At 40.9% G+C, this 17568-nt stretch overlaps 1 protein-coding gene across 2 annotated transcripts in view; it reads left to right on the forward strand.

The window, feature by feature from the left end:
- Window positions 1–16580: 16580 nt before the first annotated feature.
- Window positions 16581–17568, forward strand: part of KCTD3 (potassium channel tetramerization domain containing 3) — a 58728-nt gene continuing 57740 nt past the window's right edge. For both annotated transcript variants that reach the window (XM_032136483.2, XM_032136484.1), the window contains exon 1: window positions 16581–17043. In XM_032136483.2, the coding sequence (XP_031992374.1) occupies window positions 16961–17043 (83 nt within the window). In that variant the 5' untranslated portion in view covers window positions 16581–16960. The remainder of the gene's footprint in view (window positions 17044–17568) is intronic.

Genomic DNA, 17568 nt, shown 5'->3' on the forward strand with positions numbered 1-17568 from the left:
ATGGTGATTTTAATGATATTAATTCTTGTAATCCATGCACGTAGAATGTATTTCCATTTGTTTGTGCCCTTTTAAATTTCATTCATCAGTGTCTTGTAGTTTTCTTTGCTGAAATCTTTCATCTTCTTGGTTAAATTTATTCCTAGGTATTTTTTTTGTTTTGTGGGTTTTTTTGTTGTTGTTTTGTTTTGTTTTGGGTAGCACTTGTAAATGGAATTGTTCTCTGGATTCCTTTTTCAGCTAGTTTGTTACTAGTATATACAAACACTACTGATATTCTTACATTGATTTTGTATCCTGCAACTATACTGAATTTATTTATTTATTTAATTTTTTGAGACAGTTTTTTTACTCTTGTTGCCCAGGCTGGAATGAGTGCAATGGCGTGATCTCAGCTCACTCCAACCCCCACCTCCTGGGTTCAAGCGATTCTCCTGCCTCAGCCTCCTGAGTAGTTGGGATTACAGGAGCCTGCCACCATGCCTGGCTAAGTTTTTGTATTTTTAGTAGAAATGGGGTTCACTGTGTTAGCCAGGCTGGCCTTGAACTCCTGACCTTGTGATCTGCCCGCCTCGGGCAGATCCCAAAGTGCTGGGATTACAGGCGTGAGCCACCACGCCCGGCCTATACTGAATTTATTTATGAGATCAAAGTATTTTGGTTTAGTTTTTAGGTTTTTCTGGATATAATATTGTATCATCAGCAAAGAGGGACAATTTGACTTTCTCTTTTCCAATTTGGATGCCTTTTATTTCTTTCTCTTGCCTGATTGTTCTGGCTAAGACAACCAGTACAATGTTAAATAAGAGTGGTAAAAGTGGACACCCTTATCCTGTTATATGTCTTACAGGAAAAGCTTTCATCTTTTCCCCATTCAGCATAATATTGGCTGTGGGTTTGTCATATATGGCATTTATTACATTGAGATATATTTCTTCTATGCCTAGTCTGTTGAGGGTTTTTATTATGAATAGATGTTGAATTTTATACAACATCTGATGCTTTTTCAGCATCAGTGGAGATGATCATATGGTTTTTGTCCTTCATTCTGTTGATGTGATATTGCATATGTTGAACCACCCTTCTATCCTTGGGATATGTTGGATTCAATTTGCTACTATCTTGTTGAGGATTTTTGCATCTATGTTCATCAGGGATATTGGTCTGTGGGTTCCTTTTTTTTTATTTTGTCTGGTTTTGGTATCAGAGTAATGCTGGCTTCACAGAATGACTTAAGGAGAAGTCACATTTCTTCAATTTTTGGGATAGAAAAGAACTGGTGTTAGCTCTTCTTTGGATGTTTGATAGAATTTGGCAGTAAAGCCATTCATTCATGGACTCTCATTTTTGGGAGAGTTTTTATTATTGATTCTATTTCATTACTCATTATTGATCTGTTCAGGTTTTCTAATTATCCCTGATTCAATCTTGGTAGGTTGTATGTGTCCAGGAATTTATCCCTTCCCCCTAAATTTTCATGTTTGTTAATGTATACTTGTTCATAATGATATTCAATAAAATTTTTTATTTTTGTGGGATCAATTTTAATGTCTCCCTTTTCATTTTAATTTTGTTTATTTGGATCTTTTCTCTTTTTTCTTGGTTAATCTATTAAGTAGTTTATCAATTTTATTTCTCTCTTAAAACATCAACTTTTCATTTTGCTGATCTCTTCTATTATTTTTTAGTCTCTTTCATTTAATTCTTCTTTTCTTATTTATTTTCTTCTACTAATTTTTGGTTTCATTTGTTCTTGCTTTTCTAGTTCCTTGAGGTGCACTGTTAGATTGTTTATTTGAAATATTTCTAGTTTTTTTTATGTAGGTGTTTATTGCTATAGAGTTCCCTCTTAGCACTGCTTTTGCTGTATGCCATAGGTTTTAGTATGTTGTGTTTCCATTTTCATTTGTCTCATAAAATTTTTGCTTTTATTCTTAACTTCTTCCTTGATCCAGTAGTTATCCAGGAGTACGTTGTTTAATTTCTATGTATTTGTACAGTTTCCCTAGTTCCTCTTGTTATTGATTTCTAGTTTTATTTTACTGTGGTCTGAGAAGAAACAATATGATTTCAATTTTTTAAATTTGTTGAGACTTGCTTTGTGTCCTAACATATGCTCTCTTCTGGAGAATGTTTCATGTGCTGATGAGAAGAATGTTTATTCTATAACTGTCAGATGAAATGTTCTGTAAATATCTGTTAGGTCCATTTGGTCCTATGTGCAGTTTAAGTACAGTGTTCCTCTGTTAATATTCTAGATCAACTGTCTAATGCTTAGAGTATTGAATTTCCCACCAATTATTGTATTGGAATCTGTCTCCCTATTCAATCTAATAATATTTGCTTTGTACACCTGGGTGCTCTAGTGTTAGGTGCATATATGTTTAGAATTATTATGTTCTCTTGCGGGATTAATTTCTTTATCATTATATAATGACCTTCTTTGTTTTTACTGTTTTTGACTTAAAGTCTTTCTTTTATTCTGACATAAGTATAGCTACTCCTGCTCACTTTTGATTTCCATTTTCATGGAATGTCTTTTTTCATCCCTTTTCTTTTAGTCTATGTGTCTTTATAGGTGAGATTAGTTTATTCTATGTTGAGCCTTTTTTTTCCTTATCCACTCACAGTCTATATCTTTTAAGTAGTAAGTTTAATCCATTTACATTCAATGTTATTGTTGATATGTGAGGACTTATTCTTATCATTTTATTACTTGATTTTTGGTTGTTTTGTATATCCTTTGTTCCTTTCTTTCTCTCTTACTCCTTATCATTGCAGTTTGGTGGTTTTCTGTAGTGGTAACATTTGAGTCTTTTCCTTATTTAAGTATGTGCTGAATCAGTGGTTTTTATATTTTTGTGTGTTTTCATGAGAGTAGTCCCAGCATAGGACTTCCTTAAGCATTTCTTGTAAGACTGGTCTAGTGGTGATGAATTCTTTCAGTTTTTGCTTGTGTGGAAAATACTTTTTTTCTTCTTTATTTATGAAACAAAACTTTGCTAGATATAATATCCTTGGCTGACTTTCTTTTTCCTTCAGCTCTTTGAATATATTATCCCATTCTCTCCTGGCTTATGAGGTTTCTGCTGAGAAAATCTCTGTTAGTCTGATTGGCGTTCCTTTATAAATGACTAGACACTTCTCTCTTGTTGGTTTTAGAATTCTTTCTTTGTCTTTGACTTTTCACAGTTGGACGATAATATGCCATGGGGATCTTTTTTAAATTAAATCTATGTGGGGATCTCTGAAGTTCCTGTAAATGGATGTCTGAACCTGTTGCTGGACTTTGGAAGTTTTCATTTGTTATTCTGTTAAATAGGTTTTCTAACCCTTTGTCTCCTCTTCACCTTCTGGGAGGGACACTGAAAATTCAAAAACGTGGTCACTTTATGGTGTCCCATATGTCATATAGGCTAGCCCATTCTTTTCACTTTATTTTTGTCTCACTGGGTTATTTCAAAAGACCTTCAAGTTTGAAGATTCTTCCTTCAGCTGCATCTAGTCTATTGCTGAATATTTCAAATATATTTTTATTTCATTCAATAAATTCTTCAGTTCTAGTTTCAGAATTTCTATTTGGTTCTTTTTAATGGTTACTTTCTCATTCATATCCACAATTGTGTTTCTGATTTTTTTGGTATCTCTTTTCAGTATTCTCTTCTGTCTCACTGGAGTTTCTTTAATACCAATATTTTGAGTCATTTTACCAGGATTTCAAAAATTTCTTTTTGATTAGGATCTGTTGTTGAAGAATTAATATGTTCCCTTGGAGGTGTCACATTTTCTTTTTTTCATGTTTCGTATGTCCTTATGTTAATATCTATGCCTCCAGTGGTAGCAGTTGCTTCTTCTATTTTTTTTTTTTTTTTTTTTTTTTGAGATGGAGTCTCACTCTGTTGCCCAGGCTGGAGTGCAGTGACACGATCTCAACTCACTGCAAGCTCTGCCTCCCGGGTTCATGCCATTCTCCTGCCTCAGCCTCCCAAATAGCTGGGACTACAGGCACCTGCCACCACACTCAGCTAATTTTTTTGTATTTTTAGTAGAGATGGGGTTTCACTGTGTTAACCAGGATGGTCTTGATCTCCTGACCTTGTGATCTGCCCGCCTGGGCCTCGCAAAGTGCTGGGAGTATAGGCGTGAGCCACCATGCCCAGCCTGAATTTGCTTTTATAGGGGAGAATTTTTTCCTAAAAGTATACCTATGGTATTGGATGGGTAGGGCACTTTGGCTTTGATATTCTGGGTGTGTGCAATCTCTGCATGATTTCTTTGGCTGTAAATAGTGTCAGTGGTGTCTGCGATTTCCTTGGTGGCTCAGGGTGGTGTTGTTAATGGAGGCTGTGGCAAAGTTTTGGGATGCCACGTAGTCTAGTCTTCAGGTGCCAGTGGCGGCATCAGTGAGCTGAGTATACCTGTCCTTCTGTCCCAGGTTGGCATACACTGACACTGGTTTTAGCAGATCTAGGCAGGTCAATATTTGGGCTCCAGATAGCCTGGGTGAGTTCCAGAAATGGCAGCAATGGGGTGGACAGGTGGGTAGATTCTTGAGCCCTCAGTAGTAAGCATGGTGTGAGTGATGGCAGTTGCAGTAGTGGAACAATGCTCTGGGACCCAAGCTGTCAGTGCTGGTGTTGTCAGTGGCTGCAATAGGCTGGGCGGGTCAATTCCCAGGCCTGCAGGTGACACATGTGGGTGGGTGCAAGCTGTGGTTGTAGTGGTAGTTTGGGTGGGCCTGACCTCAGACCCTGGAAAAATGTTCAGCTGCCAACAGTGTTGGACTGGGCTGGGCAATTCTCAGAGGCCTAAATGGCATGCCTTTGTACTGTGTGTAGGGGAGGGGCAGAGCTGGGCTGAATGGGCCCATCCTTAGACCCCCTGGTGATGTGTGCATGCACTGGCTGTGGTAGGCAGAGGTGGTGTGATTCCCTGGCCTTCAGAAGAATGCTGTGGTGGGAGCAGCAATGGGTGTGCTGCAGCCTTGCTACTGAGGAGAGGTGCATTTTTTCAGTGGGAGCAGCTATAGGCAGGCAGCTGGCAGGGCATGCCTTGCTCATATTTCGGCCCCTCTGTAGCCTACAGTGGCAGCTGCTGCAGGCAGTGGAGTTTGTCCTCAGGGCACATGAAAATGCATGGTTGCCCTTCGGCTGGGGAGTCAGGATAACAGCCAGTGGCTCCCGCCTAAGCCCTGGTGGCAGCAGTTGCAGGAAGGGAATGTCACTATGGCTCCTGGGATATGAAGATGCAGGGGTTTGGGGCCCTAGGTTAGAACATAGCTTGATGAGAGCTGGGCTCTCAAAAAGGCACCGTGCTGCAGCTGCTCAGGACTCAGGGATTTGTGGGACTCAACCTGGGCTCTCCCTTTGAATTGTCATTTGCAGCCTCCAGGAAGCTCCCTATGTTAATCTCAGGGCCTGCAAGGGTAGAGGGACTCTCCAGTGGCAAGGATTGTAGGAGTCCGTGAAAGGAATGTGGACCACTGAGGGCTCTCTCTTACCCTTTCCCCATTTTAGGGAGCTCGCCAGGATCCCAGCCAATCCCAGCGAAGCAGGCTACCTGGCTGACCTCTCCTTCCATGCTTTCAGTGCCTCCCAGCACTTCTCTGTAGAATGCCAGTGTTCTCTCTTAGATAATCTATTTGAGTTATGATTATCTATTTGCTATTTCATTTCTCCTCCATAGAAGAGACAAGTACCATATGCATCTAGTCAGCCATCTTGAAGACCCTCTACCAACACAAGTTTTTCCCATCTTTTCTGAAATACCAGTATATTCTAGTAGCTTTACTCACCTATACATTCTAGTAGCTTTTTAATAGATTCCTTTAGGTTTTCTATATAAGTGATTGTGCTTTTCTAAACAAAGAAAATTTTATTTCTTTCTCTTCATTCTGGGAGCCTTTTGTATGTTTTCCTTGCATTATTATACTGACTAAAACTACCAGTGCAATGTTGAGTAGAAGTGGTGAGGAAAGACAATCGTTGTTTTGTTCCTGACCTTTGGAGGAGAGCAGTTTATCTTTTACTATTAATATGACAACAACTGGGTTTTCATAGATGTCTTTTATCTAATTAAGGGTGTTTCCTCATATTCATTATTTACTGAGGGGTTATATCAGGAAAAGATACTGGATTTTTAATGAATTTTTTTTTTTTGAGACAGGTTTTTGCTATTTCACCCAGGCTGGAGTACAGTGGCACAGCTCACTGCACCCGCAACTTTATGGACTCAAGCAATCCTCCTGCCTCAGCCTCTTGAGAAGCTGGGACTACAAGCATGCACCACCATGGCCAGCTAATTTTTTCTACTTTTTGTGCAGGCAGAATTTCACTAAGTTGCCTAGGGTGGTCTTGAACTCCTGGGATCAAGCAATCGTCCTGCCTCAGCTTCCCAAAGTGCTGGGATTAAAGGCATGAGCCACTGCTCCTGGCCCATACTGGATTTTTTTCAAATTCTTTTTATGTGTCATAAACAATGACTTTAATTTTTAATTTCTTAATATGGTGTATTACATTGATTTATTTTTAAATTAAGCCAATCTTGCATTCCTAGGATATACCTCATTTGGTCATGGATATATTATTCTTTTTGTGTGTGTTAGATTCATTTTGCTAATATTTTGCTAAGCATTTATGTGTCTACTTTCATGAATAATATTGGTTTTTAATTTATTTATAATATCTCTTTATGATCTTCACATCAGAGTAATACTGACCACCAAGGATGACTTAGAAATTCTCCCCTATTCTTAAGTTTTATGGAAGAGTTTTTAGAAGGAATATAATGTTTTCTTTTTAATATTAGTAGACTTCACCAGTGAAGTCTTCTATGCCTGCAGTTTTCTTTTGGGATGGTTTTAAACTACAAATTCTTTTTTAGAAATAGAGCTATTTATTTCTTTTTGAATTTTTGTAGTGTATGTCTTTCAAGGAATTTGGCCATTTCATCTAAGTTGTCCAATGTATTGGCATAAAGTTGTTCATAGCATTTAATAGTTTTCTTTAATATTTGTATAATCAGTAGTGATGTCACCACCCTTATTCCTGAGATTGGTCATTTGCACCCTCTCTCTTTTTTCCTAATCAGGCTGGCTAGAAGTCTATCAATTTAATTGATCTCAAAGAACCAGGTTTTGGGATTTTTTTTTTCCTGTTTTCTATTTCACTGGTTTCAACTTAGATTTTTGTCATTTTCTTTCTTCTGCTTCCTTTGGGTTTACTTGGCTCTTGTTTTTCTGTTCTCTAAAGGTTTCCCCAGAGGGAATTTATTTTAGAATTTTCTTCTTTTCAGAGATGAGTTCAATGCTAAATATTTCTTCGAAGTTTTACTTTAGTAGCGTCTCATACATTTTTGATACTTATACATTTTTGTGTTGTTTCAAGACACTTTCAAACACTTTACACTTCCCTATAATCTGTACATTATTTGAACTATGTTATGCAATTTCTAAGTATCTGAGGATATTCCAGATATTTTTCTAATATAATTGCATTGTGGTCAGATACCATAATTTATATGTCTTGAATCCTTTTACATTTATTTAGACTTGTCTTATGGCTCAAAATAGGATCTATCTTAAAAATTGTTCCATGAGCACGTGAAAAGAATATGCATTCTGTCGCTGGGTGGAATGCTCTGTAAACGTCAAAAGTAACATCTCGTATTATTTGCGTTGTTTTACTCTTCTATATCTTCACTAATTTTTTATCTATTTGGTCAATTAATTATTGTGAGAGGGACATTGAAACATCTGACTATAATTGTGGATTTGTCTTTTTCTCCTTGCAGTTCTACTAGTTTTTTTCCCTGTATTTTTAAGTTTTCAGTTATCAAGGGGATAAATGTTTAAGATTGTTATGTTTTCTGAAAGATATGGTTCCTTTGTCATTATAAAATGATGTTTTTTATCTCTGATAATATTTTTTGCTTTGACATTTATTTTCTTTGATATTAAGATATCTATTCAGGCTTCCTTTGATGTGTGTTAGAATGGCTCATTTTGTTTTATTCTTTTACTTTTAATTCATTTGTGACTTTATATTTAAAGGTTTCCCTTTTTTAATTTTTTAATTTTTATTTTTTATTTTTTATTTTTTTTGAGATGGAGTTTCACTGTTGTCGTCCAGGCTGGAGTGCAATGGTGTAATCTTGGCTTACTGCAACCTCTGCCTCTTGGGTTCAAGTGATTCTCCTGCCTCAGCCTCCCAAGTAGCTGGGATTACAGGCATGCACCACCACGCCCAGCTAATGTTTGTATTATTAGTAGAGACAGGGTTTCCCCATGTTGGCCAGGCTGGTCTTGAACTCCTGACCTCAGGTGATCCATCCACCTCAGCCTCCCAAAGTGCTGGGATTACAGGTGTGAGCCACTGCGCCTGGCCAGGTTCTCTTTTAGGTAGTTGATATATTTTGGATATTCGTCCCCTTCAAATCTCATGTTGAAATGTGATTCCCCAATCTTTGAGGTGGGGCCTAGTGGGAGATGTTTGGGTCACAGGGACAGATCCCACATGAATGGCTTGTTGCCGTTTTCTCCATAATGAGTGAATTCACAAGATCTGATTGTTAAAAAGAGCCTGGCACCTCCTTCACTCTCTGTTGCTCCCTCTCTCACCATGTGCCACATCTGCTTCCCCTTTGCCTTGTGCCATGAATAAAAGCCTCCTGAGGCCTCACCAGAACCTGAACAGATGCTGGTGCCATACTTGTACAGCCTGCAGAATCATCAGCCAAATAAAACTTTTTTCTTTATAAATTACACAGTCTCAGGTATTCCTTTATAGTAATGCAAAATGAACGAATACAGCAGTATATACTTAGGTCTTGCCTTTTTATCCAGTCTGCAAAACTTTGCCTTTTAATTGTAGTGCTGAAACGATTTAAATTTAGTGTAATTATTGATATGGATGGGTTTACATCTATCATTCTGCTCATTGTTTTCTTTGCTGCTCATGTTCTTTGTTCTGAGTTTCCTCTTTTTTTGCCTTCTTTTGGATTATTTTTATTATTCCATTTTGTTAACTTGATGGTTTAGAAAAATGAAGACCTCTCTAATAAGGTGATACTTGAATACAGACCTGCAAGAAGTGAAGCAGCAAGCCCTTTGGTTGTCTCAAGAAAAAGCTTTGTAGATAGAAGGAAGAGCAAGTGCAAGGTCCTGAAGCAGAAGTACATTTGACATTATGGAATAATAACAGGTGACTGGTGTGCCCGGAATGGAGTAGAGAGGTAGGAATAAACATAGGGAGGAGACAGTAGAGAGGGATTGGGAGTTTGTGGGTGGGCTAGAAGCTTATTTCTGGGCACGTAGAAGTCTTTGGAGGAATAGAGTTTTCTGAACTTCCATTGCTTCAAGCAAAGGTGCCTGCCGCCATCCCCCTACTCCCACAAAGTAAAATGAAGTTTCTTTTGAATCACCACCACGATCTGCCTAACGTAACCTCTGGACTAATCTGTTTATGCCTATTTGTCCATTTTATAATGGTCTGCACAAAAGTCCAGTACCCAGGTAGTCACTCATTCATCATTCTCTTTCCTTCCCCAAAACATGAGCTTTCCAATGTGCCCTTTGAAATTCATGATTCATTATCACAAAAATCCCCTTTATCCTCATACTCTTTTTCTGAATGTTCCGGGTACAGAGTGGAAGCCGGCACTTCCCTGTGGACACTAATTCTTTACTTCTCTCTCAATTGTTTTCTTTCCCATGAGCTTTACAACATCGTCCTGGAAGACAGATAGCACACTAGCCTTTCACTGTTACTTCCAGATCATTGTCTTTCCTGCCTGTCCCAAATCCACACCTTTTGGTGAGTGTGTTATCAGACTAGAAATGTATATTCATATGTTTAGGTTTGATAGATGAGATCCAGCAAACCTTCTAGTCTTCTTCCTCTTTGCCAACGTCTGCCTTTAAATATTGACAGTTCTGTGGCAGAAAGTTTTCCCTATTTTTGTTCCCAATCTCAAGCCTGTGGTTTTAAAGGCTCTTATGCAGAGTATATCATTAAAGTCATACCCAAAATAGGCTGGGGGTGGTGGCTCACGCCTGTAATCCCAGCACTTTGGGAGGCAAAGGCGGGTGGATCACTTGAGGTCAGGAGTTCAAGACCAGCCTGGCCAATATGGTGAAATCCCATCTCTACTAAAAATACAAAAGTTAGCCAGGCATGGTGGCAGGCACCTGTAATCCCAGCTACTCGGGAGGCTGAGGCAGGAGAATTGCTTGAACCCAGGGGACAGAGGTTGTAGTGAGCCGAGATCATACCACTGCACTCCAGCCTGGGCAACAGAGTGAGACGCTGTCTCAAAATAATAATAATAAATAATAATAATAATAATAATAATAATAATGGGTATATCTAAATATAGAGTGGGTTAGAAGATAACAATAGTAGCAGCAACAACAAACACTGGGCAAATTACTGATCCTCCTTGTGGCTCAGTTTCTGTATCTTTACTTGATGACTAGATATCTTCTTCATTTACTCAAAGATGTTACTCCAATAATTATCTTCTGCCTCTCTTGAATGGTCAGATTTTTGCTACCTACTGATTGCTTTTCATCAACATGTAGTTATTTTTTTTAAAACATCTTTACAAAACATTCTCTTGGCCTTACTTCCCTAGCTTGCTACTGTCTGTTTCTTAGCTCTTCTTTATAGCAAAACCCCACCAATAATGCTTTTTCTCCCACTTCTGCACTAGAACTGCCCTTACTTCCACCACACTATTTTTCTTCATGTCACTAAATCCAAAGTCAATTCTCAGTTCTTATCTTACTTGTCCTGTGATCTCATAGGACTCCAGGCTCCCTTGGTTTTCCTCCCATCTGGCTGAAACTCCTTTCTAGTTTCCTTCACTGGACCTCCTCCCCAGTCTCTTAATATTGGACAGTCAAGGGCTCCATTCTGATTTCTATTTTTGTCTCATTCTACACTCACCTCCTTATGATTTTAGGCAGTCTCATGGCTCTAACAGCCATCTATATACTACTCATTCCCAAAGTTTTATTTCAGTAAAAATAAGAGAATTTTTAGCTTAGTTCTCTTTCTGAAACTTCTAGGTCCTTTATACAACAGTTTATTCAACATCTTACTTGAATATCTAATACAATGCTACTTTAAGTGTGGTTACTACTTTTAGTGTAACTACTTTTAGTATAACCACACTTAAAGTAAATGCTACTTTAAGTGTGCTACTTAAGTGATAATAAATGCTACTTTAAGTGTGGCCACTTAAGTGTGGTTCATGAACTGATGCCCATCCACAAACTGTGAACAGTATGCAATGAAATAAGCACAAAAATGAGAGTAAGAGGTTGGAAACTTTTTTTTTTTTTTCTGAGATGGACTCTCACCTTGTCACCCAGGCTGGAGTGCAGTGCCGCAATCCCAGCTCACTGCAACCTCCATCTCCCAGGCTCAAGCGATTCTCCTGCCTTAGCTTCTCGAGTACTTGGGATTACAGGAGCATGCCACCACACCTGGCTGATTTTTGTATTTTTAGTAGAGACGAGGTTTCACCATGTAGGCCAGGCTGGTCTTGAACTCCTGACCTTAGGTGATCCGCACACTTCGGCATCCCAAGTGCTGGGATTATAGGTGTGAGCCACAGTGCCCGACCGAGCTTTATATGTATAAAGGGGAGTTTACCCCTCACAGAACTAATGGAATATACATATATATATTCCATATATATAATATATATTTATAAATACATATATTATAAAACATATATATTCCATATATATAATATATATTTATAAATACATATATTATAAAACATATATATAGTCCATTAGTTCAGTCCCTCTAGAGAGTCCGACTAATACACCCCATAAATTGGAAATTGAACTAGTTCTTACCTGAGACAGTTTGACAAGGACTGGTTGAGTAGACATCACAAATTCAATATAGTCACTAAAAAAGGTAATATTATTTAAATAATGTTTTATTTACTTTATATGCCTAAGTATTAAAATAACATAAATAAAAAGCTGTCATGGGGACAACGTTGAATGTATCTATTTATTTACACATTCATACATACATACAGGTAATACATGAAAGAAAACTCACTGTAAACAATTAAACAATATGAAAGACCTTAGGGGTAAAAGGTTTTATCCGTTCACCACTGCTACCTTCTCCTTACTGATTCTAATGATCTGTCTAGAGGTCATGTTTCTTCGTAGTTTAATACGTATTTTTTATATAGAAATATAAGTGGATATACACATGATTTTAGTTTTTCCATTATTTAAATAAATGAGATTGTACTCATAATGTATTATTCTGTAATCTGATTATTTTCCCCACTAAATCATATACTTGGAGATCATTTCCGGTCAGTTCACATGAATTTGCCCCCAAAACAGTAATAGCTTCCAACATAATTTTAAAAATTATTCTCTTATTGTTGAACATTCTGATTCTGTGTTTTTGCTATTATAACACTACTACCACGAATATGCACTTACTTCTTTGCATGTACCTTTTCCAATTGAGCAAAGTGTGTGTAGGATATATTCTTAGAAGAAAAGTGCTGGGTCTAGGGTATTTACATTTAAAATGCTGATATTCTTGAGATGCCCTCCAAAAACTCTGTACCCATTCACAATTTAATCAGCAATGCATGAGTATGATCATTTCACACTCTCACTGTCCCTGAATTTTATCAAACCTCTCTTAATTTTTGCAATCTCATGATTAAAAATATATTTTTTCTGATTTATTTATTTATGTATTTATGTATTTATTTATTTATATTGAGATGGAGTCTCATTCTGTCATCCCGGCTGGAGTGCAGTGGTGCAATCTTGGCTCACTGCAACCTCTGCCTCCCAGATTCAAGCGATTCTCCTGCCTCAGCCTCCTCAGTAGCTGAGACTACAGGCACGTACCACCACGCCTGGCTAATTTTTGTATTTTTAGTAGAGACGGGGTTTCACCATATTGGCCAGGCTGGTCTTGAACCCCTGACCTCGTGATCCGCCCACCTCGGCCTCCCAAAGTGCTGGGATTGCAGGCGTGAGCCACTACACCCAGCTTTCTGTTGTTTCAATAAGCATTTTAGTGTTTTTATCAATTGGCTGTTGATATTCTTTCCATATTTTTCATTACTTGTTTTCTCTATTTGTAGAATAATATATACATATATGATCAGATATTATATATTTTCAATCATTTGATATATATTGCAAATATTTTTTCTCATTCTGCTATTTGTTTTTGTTAATGGTGTTCCAATTTATTCTTAAAAATTAAGTCACACCCTAACTTTAAGTTTTATGAGCAAGAAATGCCTCAGATATCTCTATATTGTTCTGGACATATCAAGAAGTCATGACCATTTGTCTTATAAAATACTGAGAACTTTTCCTTCTCTTGAAGAGATGTTCTCCTAATAGTTAAGTACAGTATAATAAAATGAACACGGTTTCATTTATTTCAGGAAAAATAAGAAGCCTTTTCACAAATATATATATTTTTTAATTTATAAAGCCTTATTCTAACTCCAAGTTGCCTCTTGGATTCAAAAGCTGTTAGCAAGTATTCTTTCACATTCTTCCAAGATTTGGACCTAAGGAAAATTAAATGGCCCTTTTACCACTTAAGTCTCCGCTGCAAATTTTAAAGCAAAGTTTCAGATCCTGATAGAACCAGATATTATGTGTTAGGGCAAAGGCAGTTAACATTGTTTAAAGCAACCTTGTCCAACCTGCAGCCCCATGGGTCGCGTGCAGCCCAGGAAAGCTTTGAATGTGGCCCAACACAAATTCATAAACTAACTTTCTTTCTTTCTTTCTTTCTTTCTTTCTTTCTTTTTCTTTCTTTTCTTTTCTTTCTTTTCAGCTCATCAGTTATCGTTAGTGTTAGTGTATTTTATGTGTAGCCAAAGACAATTCATCTTCCAACGTGGCCCAGGAAAGCCAAAAGATTAGACACCCTGGTTTAGATTCTTAGCTGCTGCTGCTTTAATCTGAACTTTTACTCATCTTCCCTGTCTGAAGTGAAGATAATGAGGTACAATGCAGTGGTAAGGATGGTGAACAGTGGCCTTGAATTCAAGCTGCTTGCCTTGAAATTCCTGCCATCCCACTTGCTACCTATGTAATTTTGAGCAAGTTTTCTGATCATTTTCATTCCCAATTTCCTTTTTTAAAAATAATTATAACAGTTGTGAAGAAGAAAAATGACAAAATATCTAAACCACCGGGTATATGATAAACACAAATTAGCTATTATTAATCTTATCATCAACTGGGATAAATAATACTTATCTTACATCCACATGTACTACTGAGAGGTGACAGCATGCTGGCAGTCCTCACAGCCCTCGCTCGCTCGCTCTCGGCGCGTCCTCTGCCTGGGCTCCCACTTTGGCGGCACTTGAGGAGCCCTTCAGCCCACCGCTGCACTGTGGGAGCGCCTTTCTGGACTGGCCAAGGCCAGAGCCGGCTCCCTCAGCTTGCAGGGAGGTGTGGAGGGAGAGGCGCGAGCCGGAACCGGGGCTGCGCGCCGCGCTTGCGGGCCAGCTGGAGTTCCGGGTGGGCGTGGGCTTGGCGGGCCCGGCATTCGGAGCAGCCGGCCGGCCCTGCCGGCCCCGGGCAATGAGGGGCTTAGCACCCGGGCCAGCGGCTGCAGAGGGTGTACTGGGTCCCCCAGCAGTGCCAGCCCACCGGCACTGTGCTGGACTTCTCACCAGGCCTTAGCTGCCTTCATGTGGGGCAGGGCTTGGGACCTGCAGCCCGCCATACCTGAGCCTCCCACCCCCTCCATGGGCTCCTGTGCGGCCCAAGCCTCCCCTATGAGCGCCACCCCTGCTCCACCTCACCCAGTCCCATCGACCACCCAAGGGCTGAGGAGTGCGAATGCACAGCGCCGGACTGGAAGGCAGCTCCACCTGCAGCCCCGGTGGGGGATCCACTGGGTGAAGCCAGCTGGGCTCCTGAGTCTGGTGGGGACGTGGAGAACCTTTATGTCTAGCTCAGGGATTGTAAATACACCAATCGGCACTCTGTATCTAGCTCAAGGTTTGTAAACACACCAATCAGCACCCTGTGTCTAGCTCAGGGTTTGTGAATGCACCAATGGACACTCTGTATCTAGCTACTCTGGTGGGGCCTTGGAGAACCTTTGTGTCGACACTGTGTCTTGGTGGGGCTTGGTGGGGCCTTGTGGGGCCTTGGAGAACCTTTGTGTTGACACTAGTTAATCTAGTGGGGACTTGGAGAACCTTTGTGTCTAGCTCAGGGATTGTAAACACACCAATCAGCGCCCTGTCAAAACAGACCACTGGGCTCTACCAATCAGCAGGATGTGGGTGGAGCCAGATAAGAGACTAAAAGCAGGCTGCCTGAGCCAGCAGTGGCAACCCGTTCTGGTCACCTTCCACGCTGTGGAGCCTTGTTCTTTTGCAATTTGCAATAAATCTTGCTACTGTGCACTCTTTGGGTCCACACTGCTTTTATGAGCTGTAACACTCGCTGCAAAAGTCTGCAGCTTCACTCCTGAAGCAGCGAGACCACGAGCCCACCGGGAGGAACGAACAACTCCAGATGCACCACCTTAAGAGCTGTAACACCGCGAGGGTCTGCGGCTTCATTCTTGAAGTCAGTGAGACCAAGAACCCACCAATTCCGGACACACTACTAACATCTTTCAAGTCGAATCTAGATAGAGCATATCACAACATTGGTATGCTTGCCAGAGGCTATTTTTTATTTTTTGGTAAAAATTATGACAATGAGAATAAAAACAACATCAGATACATAATCAGTTTGAATTATTATGGTACAACTATGACAAAACAATTGATGTTAAGAATTTAGTACCACAAACTAATGACCTCTGAAACATAACGCACTATTGTTGTTAGTCTTTGTTAGCAGGGCATCAGGTATTATAGTATTCCGATTTAAAAAATATCTTAATAGCCACTAAGGTTTTGGGTTTGAATAGATACCGTTTAAAGCAAAAACAAATAAACAAGCGCATAAAGTTGTGTGTTTTCTGCGTGTGGCTAACATTAGTTGAGTGCTTACTATATTCCAGAAATAGGTTGCTGGACATTACACAGCCTAGGGGTTTTTGTCCTTTGGTTTCCTTTCTGCTTAACAAACAAAAACAAAAAACAAAACAAAAAAACTGCTTGGGATATTGGGGATTAAATTGAAGAGGGTAAAGTAAGCAGTTTTCTGGGGTAAACGCTATAAGGTTTTAAAATCTCCAAATGTTCCCTGCATTTGCACTGTCTACATTTAGGCATCAACTTTTACTACCTCTAGGATTAGTTTTTCCTTTCCCAATCCATGTTGACAAAGTGGGTCATAAAGATCCGTAGATGGTTTGCCCAGATCTGCCCTCAATCTGCAAATCAGCTTCCTCGTTTTAGAAAATCTGAAATGTAAAAGGGTAAGGGGCTGGGATCTCGTGGGGAGGAGGAAGGAAATGGAATCCCGCGTGGGCAGGCGGCTGGCCAGGAGCACATTCCCCTAGCCTCCTTATGCGCCAGCCCCGCGGCGTTGGGAAGCTCCTCCCTGGCCTTTCCTTCCTCCTCCTCCTCCTCCTCCATCTAGGCGGCAGTGGCGGGCGAAGCGTGAGCGCTGCGGTATTTTGTCCCGAACGGTGACCCCTCCTCCCAGGCAGGCTGTGGCGGCGTCGGTGGCAGCAGAGCACGGAGGAGAGGCCCGGGCGGCCCGGCGGCCTGGAGGCCGCGAAAGGTGGAGGCCGGGCCGCCCTTGTGCACAGCAGGATTGACCCGGGAAGGGGCAGAAGCTAGTGAGCCCCGCTCGGCAGCCGGGAAGGTGGGGGAAGCCCCGTGCACCCCCCGCCCTCCGGCCGCCGCCGCCCCGCTGGCCCTGCAGCCGTCGCCGCTGCCTCGGGCTACAGCCCCGGGCTCGGCGGTCCCGGCTGGGGAAGGAGGGCGGCGAGCGCGTCCGGAGCCGCCGGAGATGGCGGGAGGGCACTGCGGCAGCTTCCCCGCAGCAGCGGCTGGCAGCGGCGAGATCGTCCAACTGAACGTGGGGGGGACCAGGTGAGTCGGCGGGTAGGGGGCTTGCAGCGGGGATGCCGTGGCGGCTTCCTCCTCCTTCTGGTGTCGACGGGGGACCGAGAGTCGCAGGAACGAGGGCGAGTGTGGGAGCCAAGCCTGGAGGGGAACGTGGAGGCCTCCAGGCGGGAAGAACGTCGGGCGGATTTTGGAGCTGGTGCAGCATCTGCTCTGGGAAGGGAGAGGCAGAAGGGCCGCTTGGAATTACCGAGGACCAGGCCCATGTGGCAGAGTAGCTGCTGTCCTAGAATGCCAACCTTTGCCCCTCCCATCAGGCAAGGAGAACCATTACACAGCCTTCCTTACCTCATCTCAGATTAGAGTGTATTTGAGGACTCTATTTAGTAGAAGCCTGGCTTTGTGGTTTGGATGTTGGAGATGAGCCTGCCTTCCTTTCTCTTTGGTCAACGAGGTGTCGGTTTTCTTAGGGAAAAGTGCGGTGTTCCTTTCCGCGCCTAATTAGGGGATTTGTAATTTGAAAGATTTCTGTGATGGGAGTACAGTAGGTTT

Source organism: Hylobates moloch, unplaced genomic scaffold, assembly GCF_009828535.3.
Source record: "Hylobates moloch isolate HMO894 unplaced genomic scaffold, HMol_V3 SCAFFOLD_18, whole genome shotgun sequence".
In the NCBI taxonomy this organism is placed as follows: Eukaryota; Metazoa; Chordata; class Mammalia; order Primates; family Hylobatidae; genus Hylobates; species Hylobates moloch.